This window comes from Zeus faber (genome assembly GCF_960531495.2).
Source record: "Zeus faber genome assembly, chromosome: 7".
NCBI classification, from domain to species: Eukaryota; Metazoa; Chordata; class Actinopteri; order Zeiformes; family Zeidae; genus Zeus; species Zeus faber.
In genome coordinates, this window is record NC_137203.1 from 27,997,876 (window position 1) to 28,012,875 (window position 15,000).

Here is a 15,000-nt window from a genome sequence, read left to right on the forward strand (position 1 = left end):
TAATTTATCTTGTGCATCGCATTTGTATATTCTGTATATTTTGATATATTTGGCTATTTCTGTTCTTTGCGTTTTGGCTATTTGTGTATATATAGCTATTTTTATTATTTTAATTGTATTTATTCATTTTATTATTTTCTAGCTTTCTTTTATTTTATTATTTTTTAATTTTTAGTTTATTGTTTCAGACAACAATGCCGATTATCTGTAGAAAATGACAGAATGACAAAAAGAAAACCATGACAAATGTGTCAACGAGACAAATGAATAGGCCAACACTCACTGCCTCATAATGGTTGATGAGGAGATGCTGTGTCCGTTGCCGTTGTTGTCGCTGTTCTCTCTCAGGTGGCCAAGAATGTAGGTGCCTTGCCCGATGACATCTGAAACATTGCATATGAAACAAGAGAAAGACACTGCAATGCAGATATTGACCAAGCCAAGCTGTGAGGGTGAGGGTGGTGGGGGTGTAGGGTGGGGAGGCTGTATTGATGTACCTCACCTGAGGGTGTGGTGTGTGTGTGTGTGTGTGTGTGTGTGTGTGTGTGTGTGTGTGTGTGTGTGTGTGTGTGTGTGTGTGTGTGTGCGCGTGTGCGCGTGTGTGTAGTGAGTTGGCTGAGTTGTTTGAGTGGTGTGTTTACATTCCTACTGACCCCTTTCTCTCTCTCTCTCTCTCTCTCTGCCCTCAGCTGTCAGATGAGGCAAATCCTGCAACTATCCAGGGCTTGCAGAGCCGTCCTTCAATGACCGTTAATCTGAGCAATTATATCACACACACACACACACACACACACACACACACACACACACACACACACAAACACACACACACACACAAACACACGTACATATAAAACACACATACCGTATACACACATGCAATAGGAATGGCGAAAGGTCACTGTCCCCAAAATTTGCCCACATAGTTTGCAGCGTACCCAGGAAAATGTGATTGACATCAGAAGTGCACAGAATGTTTGGCGGTTTGTCCTGTAGCCTGTTAATCATAGTCTGTGCTCAACCCCAACCAAAACAATGCTAAAGCTAACCTTTGCTGTTGACGCTGCGACAAAATAGCAAACAACTTTTTCCTCGACTTGCTCTACAAACTTTTCGTAAAGTCTGTGGACTCTTCTAAACACTGAAAAACAGCTTCTTAATGGATATAGTACAATTTAACTTGACACTGTCCAACTTTAATAAATGTATCCGTTAAAGCAGTACTATGTCACTTTTTGTATTTGGGATTTGGCGGCCCCTACAGTTTCTCATTGCTATTGCACCTTACACCACTGTCGTCCAAAATAATTGATGTTACCAGACAAATTTGAACCTTATCGCTCAGGTTCCAATTGCAGTCTGTTACAAACATAAATATAATGTACATCCAGGTTACAGCGCCCCTTGCATGGACCTCGTCGCTTCAGCGAGAGGGCGCGGGGATCAACCCCCTGCTACCGGTGGAGGTACCACATGTGCTCGGCCTCGCAGATCGGCTCGCACACGCGAGTCAGAGGGTGAAACAAACTCCGTGGAACAATGAAAGTGAGGGCTGGCTCGCGCTTGCTGGGGTCCGAGTACCGGGTGCACCACTGGCCTGTCTCATCCACGCTCATCCACGCTTACAATTACTTAGCACTACTTAGCAGTATTTATATATTGTTACACTAATGTTTCTGTTGCAATGTAGCTTGAATGTTCTTCTCCCTTGTAAGTCGCTTTGGATAAAAGCATCTTCTAAATGACTGAATGTAAATGTAAATGTAATAATGCTCATAAAAAAGGTAGCTGCTCCACCTCCCCAACAGCGTGGTGTCCAGTTCTTTCCCCTGAGAGAAATCACAACGAGATCCAAGCAAACCGGTCAAATGACGGGAGTCGTGCCCATGCTCATTGTTTAGCAGAGCTGACAACAAAAGGAGAGCTTGGGAATGCGTAGAAATTGTCTGTGTGTGTTTGTGAACAGATGGAGATAGATTGTCCAAGGAGTAGGACGGGGTAATGGGTGGTCTTGGTGGTGGTGGTGGTGGTCTCTCTGGGTACCCAGGCGAAGGCTGTACACTGAGATAATGTGACGTGCGTCAAAAACAAGAAATTAGGAATTGGGAGCTGCATGGTACAATTAAACCCTGGCTTAATGCTCGTGAGCCAAACACCCGGCGTGTAAACGCTCCAGTGGGAGAGGAACGCGGTTTCAAAGGAGCGGGTTGGCGGGATCCATGGAGATCCGCCATATCCGTCACATTATCCGGCACTGTTTCTGTACATACATGAAAATCGCAACGATTTGATCATCATTGCCGACAGGTGAAGGAGGAAGCAGCCAATTTATGGACATAGCTGTTTATGATAAGTCTTTTAAACCTGCGCCGAAGAATAGGCGCAACCTGCAAGAACCTGCTGCCTCACAGCAAGAAGGTCCTGGGTTCAATTCCCTGGGGCGCTGTTGGCACCGTGCTCCGGGTGGGTTATCTCCCAAATAGGAGACTTTCTGTGTGGAGTTTGCATGTTGTCCCCGTGCTCACATGGGGTTTCCTCCACCTAACGTCAGTAAGGACCCCCCCCAAAAACATGCACACATCATCATCTGACCAGCGATGGACACTCATCACCAGGCGCATCCACAAATGCTGCCCACTGCTCCTGGCTGCCCCCCCAGAGGAAGGACAAGCCAGGACGTGTGTGTGACGATTGAAGATTGTTCTGTTCTTCATGGTGAATCCTGTCGAAAGATCTTCATTTTAAACAGTGCTATATTGATACATTTTTGCCTTTGGAAACCCAATCTGAGAAGATTTTTATTGTTCGATATGATTTATTGTCTGTATTATCAGGGAGATAACAAATCTATGATCAAAATAGTCATTGTTCTGCAATATCTAATGGTGCTAATGTCTTGAAAATGAAATGAAGTTCAAGTACAAGTCATTTTGCTACAGATCCCCTGGAACCTCTTAAAAGACCCTGCAGTGACTGTGTTCTATGTGCTGTGAATGGTCATTTAAGACGTGGGAATACATGTTACAGTGCATAGAAGACCATTGGTGGCCACAACGTTGGTAACAGCAGTGTTCAGGGAAGGCCACAGAATTTGTCGTGAAAGGCGGACCCTGCCACCAGCAATGGAAACTGCACATACTGTAGAGGAGCACATACGTAACCCAAATACATTGAATGGCTGTTTCCAAAAAAGTGCCAGCTAAGTAAACAGTGGGATTAATATCAAATATTGGATTATTTTTTTAACAAAGTAATGTTACAGATTACTACTTGCATCTTCATTACAAGCTGTTTAGAATCCTGCTTTGGACCTTTTACCAAGTTTTGTACTAAATTCCAGGCATAAAACTCAAATATGGAAGCAACCCCAAATCTCTCATTCCACATGATCAGTGGGTCGTGAATTTCATTTGATTATCTTGAACAGATGAGCTAACTTAATTAATCGCTGTTCACGTGGAAGCCAAATGAATGGCAAACTCAGTCTGTGGTGATTTGATTATCCTTGCAATGAATACGAAGAGCATAGGAGCCCTTCCTGTGAAGCTTGCCGGCTAACTCAGAGTCTGGACAGGCTTAGGGAGATAGAAATCTAGAGGTATCTTGTTCTGGCTACCTATCATTTCCTGCTGAGTCACCAGCATCTGCCGTCTCCCTGGGCCCCGGTCCCCTTCCCAACGGCCGGAGTGTCTGGAGGGCAGCGCTGGACGTGGCTATTGTCCTCTTTCATGCAAACAGACCAAAAGATGTTTGCACTGTCATGATCCATTTTTATTTCGAAAATCTGTCAATATCACTTCTCCCCAACCCAAGGCCCTAAAACAGGTATTTGCATCGATGATTCCTCACTCCCTTTGTTTCAGATTTTAGAGAGTTACTTTATTAAAGTCAGATGTTTGTACAGTGTAATTAAAAAAATAAAATAAATACAAACCTCTTCACCATTGCCCTAAAAACCAACCATAGCCAAGCTGTTTGTCATATGATTAAATAACTGGTGAGAATACCAGTAACCAGCAGTGCTTTTTCCTGTCCATTTGAATGATTTTGGAAGGAGATTATAGTATGTCAGGTGGCTATTATGTGGTTGTGGCAGAGCCGCCACTACACGCCCCCCAAGTGGTGTGTTCAGGGCCCTCCGGCACAGATGACAGGGGGTTGATAACACCAGTTTATTGTAGAGCTGAGGCTAGGTGGAATGAGCCAGGCGCAGATGGAAGACGCCATCACAGGGCTTCCATCCTGAAGGAGTGTGGATGGGGTTTTTTACTCAAGCCATCCCATAACCCCAACACCAAACTGAGGCCAGGAAGGATCCCTGGCGCAAACCCACGCCACCAAGCAGAGAACAAAAATAAACACTTCAAGCAGACTCTGACCTAGGGTTACTATACCCAAAATAAATAAAACACCGGACTCTGAAACAGGGTGCCCATACCTTATACTAGCAAATGTCCAAAAAAACAAAACAAAACAAAACAAAACATTAACAGGTCCCCTCCCAGAGGACCCGAGTTCCCCGGAACAGCACGGTCGACCGGCCTCCTTCCACAGGGCACCGACAAACTGCCCCCTCCTCCCTTCCGGAGCGTGGGGCCTCGGGCTGCTGCGCTGGCTGGTGACACGTGGTCGGACTTGGCTGCTGCGCGGGCTGCTTGGAGGGGTAGCCTGGCTGCTGCGCGGGCTGCTTGGAGGGGTAGCCTGGCTGCTGCGGGGGCTGCTTGGAGGGGTAGCCTGGCTGCTGCGGGGGCTGCTTGGAGGGGTAGCCTGGCTGCTGCGGTGGCTGGATGGTCCTGGCGATGGCTGCAGGGCAGAGAAGCTAGCTGCCAGCAGTTACTTGTGGTGGTTGCTGCGCTGCTTCTCCCCCGGTGCTCCACCGGACCCCCTAGGTGCTGCTGGGGCTGCCCACTGGACCGCTGGTGGCTCCAGGGCATCTTCGGACGGCCCTTCCTCGTGCCGGAGAGTCCCTGCTCAGGTGCCAATGTGGCAGATTGCCACCACATGCCACCCAAGTGGCGTGTTCAGGACCCTCCGGTGCAGAGACACAGATAACAGGGGGGTTGATAACACCAGCTTATTGTAGCGCTGAGGCCAGGCCGAAGGAGGCCAGGCACAGCTGGAACATGCCATGACACAGGGCTCCCATCCTGAATGAGGGACTGGACGGGGTTTTTAAACCTGATGCTCGTAAGCCCAACCAATGAGCATCAGGTGTGACTGCTCAAGCCATCCCGTCCACCACAGTGGTTCTCTTTTCTTTTCCAGTCGACTATGATCTGATCGTGGTCTGATATGGGGCTTTATGGTATAGGACTGTAAATGCATAATTTCTGGATTTCTATCTGCAATTTCATAATAGCTGGACACTTTCCAAAACACAGAGGGATAGGTGCATCTCCTTTTGAATGAGTCTCCTGAAGTCTCCTTTTCCAACCTTTAGTAAGTTATGAGAAGATAGGATAGGATAAGATGTATTTGGGAAGATTCTGGAAAAAAACAACCCAATATAATAAACAAATAAAAATAAACAACACAATACAATACAAAAAACAATAATAATAATAATTAGAAAAATAAAAAAAATATTATTATTATTATTATTATTATTATTATTATTATGATTATTATTATTATTGTTGTTGTTGTTGTTATAGCGTTGGCATTTCAGGCTGTACCACTGGACCCCATTGTCTCCGCCTACTGTTCACACTCGATATGGCCTCAGACGAGGGCCTTCAGGAAAGTACTGCTAGGACCATAGCGCCCTCTGATGGTTGATGTGAGTAAGTACAATTATAAATACTGCTAAAAACTGATAAAGCGCTGTCCGCACACACACACACACACACACTCACACGTTTTTTTCTTCTTGGTTAATCTCTGTCCTTTTGCTGAAAAAACACTTAAATTAATACTTGTATTACAGTTGGTATTATAGTTATTTGAACTGTTATTGTTGTTGTTATTTATCATTATGATTATCATTTATTATTATTTATTTATTTATGTATTATTCATTTATTATTTTTATTATTATTATTATTATTATTATTATTATAACTAAGCCAGCGCTTCTTTATATTGGTGGCCATTTACTCTAATTTCCATGCAGTGCTAGTGCCCCGTGGGGGGTGACGCCATGCTTGCTGACTGGGAGCGGTGCAGACGGAAAGGGAAGGGTTGGAAAGCTGCAGTCCTCCCCCCTCCTCCGCACGGTGCTCTCCTCCACAGGGGCGTGGTTCGCCCCGCCTCGATCCGCCGCAAGGCCCCGGGAACAGCGCGTTCGAGCACGGGCACCCGCTTACGCAGAGTGTCGGTGAATTGAATCGAATTATCATCCCGCTCCAGTCGAAACTCTCAGTCCAAGTTTTATTTCTTCTATTTTAAAGGCACCACGCTGCGGAAATGAGGTTTAAACTTGAGAAAAGTCGACATAACCCCTGCTATTTCCCCTAGATATCCCAAAAGTGACTAAACACGACCCCTTATAACACAATTTCAATGGTAAAAGTATTTTTGTATATAACTTTAATTAATTCAATCTGATTCCGCTTCATCCCCAAAAGAGACGAAGCTTCATCAATGTCATATGCCATAAGTGATCACCACAAACTTTTCGTCCATTAAACCTATGCCTTCAGCAGCATAGGTTTAATGGTGATGGTTTAATGGTTTAATGGTACCATCACATACGAGTTCCTCATAAGTGATGGTACTTTAATCGGGATAGTTCTCAATCTCAGTTGTATTTATGCGTCGTTAACGCATCTAATATTCAACATTTAACATCTTTGCAGCAGCACAGTTGCCAGCATCCCCGGTGCACCACAGCATTCCGGCTCGGGCCATTAAAGTGAAATGCACAATAATACCAGAAATGTATATTTAAAATACATTAATTGGGATTAACAACAACAACAACAACAACAACAACTTATTCTGGTCGTAGGTGTGTGTCGTCCGGTGCCTGTGGTGCTGCAGGGTGTGCTGGGTGCGGACTGCAGCAACTCCAACACACCCTGGCGCACCAGACCTACACAGCCACAGAGCCAGCATCGATCTGCTGCCATTCTACTGGGGGCAGCCAAGAAAAACTGCAATGACAGTGCTGAGAAGAGGGGCATATAACTGCTGCTACCAAAACTCAAATTGTCATAGACTTACGAAGGGTAAAATAAGTTCACAGATGACAAAAACTGATGCATCAAGTTTCTCTATGTATTCCTGTGTATCATATTCGGATGCCGGTTGCAATGCAATGTTATTAAAATGGCCCGCAACTATAATTTCTAAATATAGGAATCAACGCAACGCGCAAAAAGCAAATTCATTGGATTAAGCCCTTTAAGAAAGAAGCCTTCTCCCATTTAAACTATAGATGCTGCTGCTGATGATCCCGTTGGCTGGCGTGGAGCTGTCCGATGAGCCGCATGAGTGACTCCGTGTTTTCCCCAGAGAGTGGATGTTTCTGCACAAGGCTGCAGGTTTCCCCGTTTTGTGTTGTCCCTGCGTCAAATGATGCGCCCTCACCACCCATATAAAAGCACCTGTCCGAGCCCCGTACCATTCGCATCTCACTTTCTGTCTCTCTCTGTCTCTCTCCCCTCTCCCCTCTCTCCTCTCTCTCTCTCTCTCTCCCTCTCTCTCTCTCTCTCTCTCTCTCTCTCACACACACACACACACACACACACCCACACACACACAGACATACACACGCACTCCTAAACTCCAAGCCAACTCCACACTCTCTTCGCCCACGGAGCAGGGAGGACGGAGAGGTCGCCATCACCTCACCTGTGAACCATGAGCTACTCCAGCGACATGTACACCAGCAGCTCCTATCGGAAGATCTTCGGGGACGCGCCCCGGCCGGGACGCACGTCCTTGGGCGGCGGCAGCAGCAGCCCGTCTAGGATCTCCACCACGGGGTACCGCACCAGCCACCGCACCTACGGCTCCCCGTCCATGCTGACATCCGCCTCCGGCTATCGCAAAGCCGGGCGCACCTTCTCCTCCGTGCCGGAATCCGTTGACCTGGCGCAGTCCACGGCCGTCACCAACGAGCTGAAGATCATCCGCACCAACGAGAAGGAGCAGCTGCAGGGCCTGAACGACCGCTTCGTGTCCTTCATCGAGAAGGTGCACCACCTGGAGCAGCAGAACAAGGTGCTGGAGGCCGAGGTGGCCCTGCTGCGCCAGCGCCACAACGAGCCGTCCCGCCTGCACGACCTGTACGAGCAGGAGATCCGAGAGCTGCGCGCCCGCGTGGAGGAGCTGAGCCACGACAAGAGCCAGACGCACCTGGACTGCGTGCACCTGGGCGACGCGCTGGAGCGCATGCGGGAGAAGCTGGACGAGGAGGTGCGGCTGCGGGACGAGGCGGAGGCGGCGCTGCGGGCGCACCGCAAGGACGTGGACGACGCCACGCTGGCCCGGCTGGAGCTGGAGAAGAAGGTCGAGTCCCTGCTGGACGAGATCGCCTTCCTCAGGAAGGTCCACGAGGAGGAGCTGCAGGAGCTGCAGACGTCCCTGCAAGCCTCACAGGTACAGGGGAACTTTATGCAACTTTATTTACATGTATGTATATATTTATGTTGACATATTATTCCGTGCTATTGTTTATATATATATTTTATATTACAATGCGGTTTTATTTCGCTGCTTATGTGTATATACTTATATTAAACGATGCTTTTATTTATATTGAAATGTACATATTATGCAGTGCGTTTAATAATAGTTGTAATTTTATTTTAAAGTTAATATTTATATATGTATATGGTGCTTTTTTTGGGGGGGGGGGGCATTGGTTCATCTTTTAATATTTATACGGTGTTTGTATTCATATTCATGTACGTATACGGCGCGTATATATATATGTATATGTATATGTATATGTATATGTATATTTATATGTTGCTTTTAGTTATAGTCATATACTCACACAGTGTTTTTATCTGTCATATGTATAGACCTAAAGTGCTCTTATTTGTTTTTTCTATGTTATACAGTGCCTTTATTTCTATTTTATTTGTATTTGTATTTTCCAAGCACAAAATTATCAAAGAGCTCCACTATATCATATATATATCGATATAGATATATTGATATATCTATATCGATATAGATATAAATATATAAACTTTTGTCACCTTGCGCCATTGGGGTGATTTACAAAGTGCGGCACCTTGAGCAGAGTAAACACTGCGCATTAGAATTCGTGATCGCTGTGGAAATTTATGGCACTGCAGTTCCATTTCAGCACTACGGAGCTGTCCCGCTCTCTGAAGCTCCGCAGCAAAGTTTACGGAGCCCTAAATCCATCCGAGATTTTGTTGGATGTTTGTAGGTCGTTCAGCCCGACCCCGCACGTTTATGAGTCGTGCGTGTGTAATACAGTCGTGCGCATATGTGTGTGCATACCTGCGTTTCTGCAAAGAGAGAGAGAGCAACAGAGACAGAGGGGGAGAGGGAGAGGGTGTGAGTGAGAGAGGGAGAGAGGAGGGGATATAGCAAGGGGCAGAGAGAGAGAGAGAGAGAGAGAGAGAGAGAGAGAGAGGGAAATGCGGAAAAATAGCGCATAATGTTGGGGTGTGGCTGTCCCAGGACGCAGGGTGAGCTCTGTGGTTCATCCATACTGTTCAACCTTCAACTACACTAGTGGTTATGATAGAAATGTGCTAATGGGGCTATGATATGATAGAAAAATGTCTTTTTTTTTGTATTTAAACTTGTTTACATCACACACACACACACGCGCGCACACACACACACACACACACACACACACACACACACACATACACACACACACAGTTACTTTTATTTACAAAGTTGTCAATATTATTGATGACACAATACATCATGTTAATATAGATCTTCAAGCTTGTCGAGAGGACTATTGGTTGTAAGGCATACATTATTCAAGTTTGGTTTCCCGATATGTTTAAACCAAAACAAAGAAAAACAATATTCTGGAGTAAAATAAAATAGGGGGTGGGAGTCCTACTACCTCGAATGTCTTTTGGAACTAAAATCAATAAGAGAGAAGGTCCGACATCGAGTATCGAGTGGTGGTTGCTAGGTAGATGTCTCCCAGGGTTTGTCACGGCCTCTGCGGAGGATCTTCTTTGCAATGTAAGCTATTGACAGCACAGCGGCAGGAAGCCTGAGTCAGCAGTCGATCCATCAGCCTGCAGCAGTCCGTTTCACTGCCTACAACACAGCAGCTGATGCTGAAGAGCCATATGCATAATATAGGTACAGTGCAGTGCAGTACTATACCATGCATCGTCCCTGAGGAAATGGTTTCGCCTTCGTTAATTCCAACAAAATTGCTGCACTGTTTGCACGCAACCCTGGTTAGAAGATAGGGAGACATGTTTACAGAAGCATGACATTATTTCACTCTGAATTGCAGCAATAAATTAGTTCTGAACAACCATTGCAACATTGAATCCAAAATATGTGATATTGCTATCTCTCTGAAAACGTTGTTATCAAATAGGCATAGGTATTGATGAGACTTCTGAGTGGCTGTTTGTAAGCTGTATATAAATTATGTAATAATTATCCAAGCACAAATATTCCAATAATTGATTTAGCAGGACATCCTGCATTTTTTAATCATTATAAAGAAATTGTCATATTTTATAATGTCTGTTTTATACTTGCATCATTCTTGTAGAGCCTTTTAGACATATTACGGTAGTCCACTATAATTGAGGTTATGACCATTGTTGATATATCCTGAATTTGTACTTTGGCCAACACAGCCTTAAATTCCTATCATTCCCACGAACCAACTTTGCCTCTTTATGACATCTTTTGTTGCAATCCAGGTGTCTGTGGAGATGGACATGAGCAAGCCCGACCTGGCGGCCGCCCTCAAGGACATCCGGGCCCAGTACGAGACCTTGTCGGCCAAGAACCAGGTGCAGGCCGAGGATTGGTACCGCTCCAAGTTCGCCACCGTGACCGAAGCGGCAGCCCGCAACCAGGACGCTGTCAAGAACTCCAAGGAGGAGCTGAGCGAGTATCGCCGGCAGGTGCAGGCCCGCACCCTGGAGATCGAGGCCCTCCGGGGCCACAACGAGGCGCTGGAGAGACAGATCGCCGAGATGGAGGATCACCACAGTGGCGAGATCGGGGAGATGCAGGTACCTAGACAAGATAAAAGAAAGCAAGACTCCCAATGAGTCTTTAAAGGACAGTACACCTCTGTAGGGGCTGTGTACTAGAAGACCTTTGAGACCTTTGGGTGCAGGAAAGTTTCCCATGAAGAGCGTCATCTTTGATGTATGGAGTAAATCCCTCAGGCTGATAAGCCCTCTCATTTGTTTCTATCTGGATGTGTGTGTGTGTGTGTCTGTGTGTGTGTGTGTGTGTGTGTGTGTGTGTGTGTGTTTTTTGTGTGTATAGGACACCATTCAGCAGCTGGAAGCAGCCCTACGTGGCACCAAGGGCGAAATGTCCCGCCACCTGCGTGAGTACCAGGACCTGCTGAACGTCAAGATGGCACTGGATATTGAGATTGCCGCCTACAGGTCTGTCCCCTGGCTAGCTTTAAAAAGTATACGTATCACACCCTCACAACTCAAAAATCTAAACATGATATACAGATGTTATTATAGTCATGACTGTGTTACAGATTCCAAAACAAAATCAACAATCTTCATTAAAATGCCCGTGTTTCTGAAGGTTCTGAATATGTCCAACCCCCCATTTAGCCTTAACCCACTCCTTTCTATTTTCCCGTGTGTCTGTTTGTCGGTCTGTCTGTCTGTCTGTCTGTCTGTCTGTCTGTCTGTCTGTCTGTCTGTCTGTCTGTCTGTCTGCCCGTGCAGGAAGCTCCTGGAAGGCGAGGAGTGCCGCCTTAGCACTGTGGGTGGGGCCATGATCCAGTCCGGCTACCCGGGCTTCTCCTATTCGTCCACCCGCTCCTACGCCCTGGGGGCCTACAAGAAGTCGGTGGCTAAGCCGGCTGAGGAGGAAGAGGAGGAGGAGGAAGAGCAGGAGGCAGAGGAGGGAGAGGAGGAGGAGGAGGGTGAGGAGGGAGAGGAGGGCGAGGATGGAGATGAGGGCGAAGGCGACGGCGGCGAGCAGGGGGAGGAAGAGGAGGAGGAGGGAGAGGAGGAGGAGGAGGAGAAGCCCAAGGAGAAGGGGAAAGAGGAGAAGGAGGACAAGAACAAGGGCGGCGACGCCGCAGCCAAGACCAGCAAGAGCTAAGCGGCCGGCGTCGCCACCATCGATGATCTCATCTTCCCCTTCACCACTGTCTACTTCATCAACCATCATCATCATCATCATTATCATCATCATCATCATCACCATGGAGAATGCCTCCCTCACCCCAACCCCAAACCCAACTTCTCATCTTGCACGCACCAACGCACACACACAAACACACACAGACACACACACACACCAGATGCCTCACACCTCTTTGTCTGTTTTTCTCTGTGTTTTGTCGCTCGGTACGTCACAGGCGCTACGAACTAAACATCGCAGAAAGGGCAGAAAGGGCAGAAAGGGGAAAGACCCGTGGGTGTTTTGCCCTTGAGAGTAGAGCGTTGAGAGCGCCAGTAAATCCCGGGGAGCGTCTCTCAAGGTCACTGCATCCGCAGGACGGGCAAGAGTAGAGCGATAAAGAAAGTCGGCAAGGGAAGGGGAAACGCCTCAAATGTCGGGGTTGGGTTCGAAGCGAGGCCATCTGTGGTTTTACGATCACTTTCGAGAATAATCAAATGCCCGAAGTAACGATCTTGGTAGCGCACACACACACACACAGACTTTTAAATACACACATGGGTGTTGAGCATAGTGGGCACGACACCGCCGGTCTGACTTTTACGGTGCTATTTGATTTCTACTTCTAAAAGTTGGGTAGAGTACTGTAAGTTTTTCAATTGTGATTTCCGACCATCGATTGTGCCGCAGCAGACAACTTCCCGGGTCTTGTCACCAGAAGCCATTTCAAAAGGGATACCCCATCTCCTTCTCGTGAGCGCAGTAGTGCAAGTTGACGTCCTTTTCTCGCATTACCCACAACACACACACCCCTCTCTCTCCCTCTCTCTCTTTCTCTCTCCCTCTCTCTCTCTCTCTATTCTCCACTTCTGGGAATGACAAACGATGTAGAGTTGAACCCGCTGCTATGTTTCCCATATATTGTCATTTTTCATTTAGATTTCTGAGTACGACCTCCTGATTTGCAACCCCCCGCATTTGTTTCCAATGTTTTAGACGATGTTTGGTATCTTCGAACTCGGCTGTTTTGTCCTTTTCATTTGTAGCCAAATAGACGGTTCGCTGACAGCTGACACTGACACCGACAGCCCTCCACACTCACTCAGGGCGTGTGTGGATGGCAGGCGGGCGGGCGGGTCACGGTCACATGGTACGGCGCCGCAATACAAGGGCTATTATCTCTGTGACCCCACCCCCCCACCCCCCCATCAACCCCTCCCCCCTTCCCCTATATCACAGAAGGAGAGCCCTGAGTACTGTATGATGGCGGAGACAGGTACATTAATCTGGAGCAATTCTATGGCAAAGGGTGGGGGTGTGCCACGATGGAAGACGTTTGGGTGGGGTTGGGTGGCTTTAACCTTGCAAAAATGGAACCACGGAGAACAGGACCTAGTTTTTTCTTCTTCCTAAGCATCTGGCCAGCGAACTCTAGGATCCTTTGCCTAGAAGGCATTTCCTGTTCTCCTTGTGTTTGTTTTTGGAAATGGAAAAGGTGTGAAAGGGGAGAGAAGGAGAAATGTGTTGATTGTAAACAGAAACCCTGTGATGCCAAAGGTGTGAGGGCCTCCATCATCGTCTCCATGCCTTCTTTTTTTTCTAAATTAACAAATAGATCAGCGGGCATGAATGCATGGCTTGTGTCTTGAAGCTCGAACCTTAGGGGGGGGTGGGATGTACATTTTTGTTTGTTTCACCGCTTGTCAAGTGTAATAGGAATTAAAAAATTAAAAGTGACAAAAAAATAGCCTTAACCATGACTGCAACAATACTGCGAAAAATTGTGTTTTCACTCACATTTTCACTGGTTTCCGGGGTGGCTGAGGTGAGCCGACACTTCAACCAGACCGTTTCCGCTAATACAACTGTGATTGTACCCGCTGCTATCTCATGCAGTGATATTCCTCTCAAAAGCCAAATAAAGACATTTATTAACCAAAATGTTGGGATCTTCTGTGTCTTTGATGATATTTTGGAGAATTATACTTTATTTCTCGCCTTAATTGAGTGTGATGAAAACCATGAATTCACTTTCCAAGTGTACACCATCTCAGAATATACTACACATAATAAATATTCTCAGTTGCAGTCATTCAGAACAGTACAGGATGCAATCGATTTGAAAAAAGAAATATTATTTGTATGGTTAAATAAATAAAGAAGAAAAAACGATGTATATACGAGTATTCACAGCAAATAAATTGGTGTAGACATAAGCTACACATAAGTTAACGTCAAGATTTCAACAAACTTGATCGGAGCGGCGAGAACACTCTTCCAACCTTCAGGGCCAGTCGCTCCATTTACAGTAAAGCGCTTGTAGCGGCGCGCCTCTCTGCACATGCGCATCGGTCCCGGGACCGGGACCCAGCGAAGATTGATGACGGTGGATGGGATGAGTCCGGCTCCACTGGGGGTACTGTCCCTCCGCGGGAAGGACTTCATCATCGCAGCTGCTGACTCTTTATTTGTGCGGGCCACGTATACACCCCTCGACGGGACGTGATGGATGGATGGACGGGGTGTGCTGATCAGTGCTGATAAGGTGTCCTCACACCTTATCAGCACTGATGGTCAGTAACGCGATCAATCAAGAACGCCTACACACACACACACACACACACACACACACACACAGACACACTAGGGGAAAGCCAGCAGGAGCAGACCTTTTTCCAATACTAACTTGTCTGTCTATCTATCTATCTATCTATCTATCTATCTATCTAACTATCTATCTATCTATCTATC

At 46.6% G+C, this 15,000-nt stretch overlaps 1 protein-coding gene across 1 annotated transcript; it reads left to right on the forward strand.

Annotated features, from left to right (window-relative positions):
- Positions 1–7,803: 7,803 nt before the first annotated feature.
- neff1 (neuronal intermediate filament family member 1) lies at positions 7,804–12,228 on the forward strand (the record flags this gene model as incomplete). The annotated part of the gene is made up of 4 exons (XM_080004311.1): positions 7,804–8,544; positions 10,842–11,159; positions 11,422–11,546; positions 11,847–12,228. 4 exons carry the CDS (start codon positions 7,804–7,806, stop codon positions 12,226–12,228), a joined length of 1,566 nt encoding a protein of 521 aa, XP_079860437.1.
- Between the last annotated feature and the right edge of the window lie 2,772 nt (positions 12,229–15,000).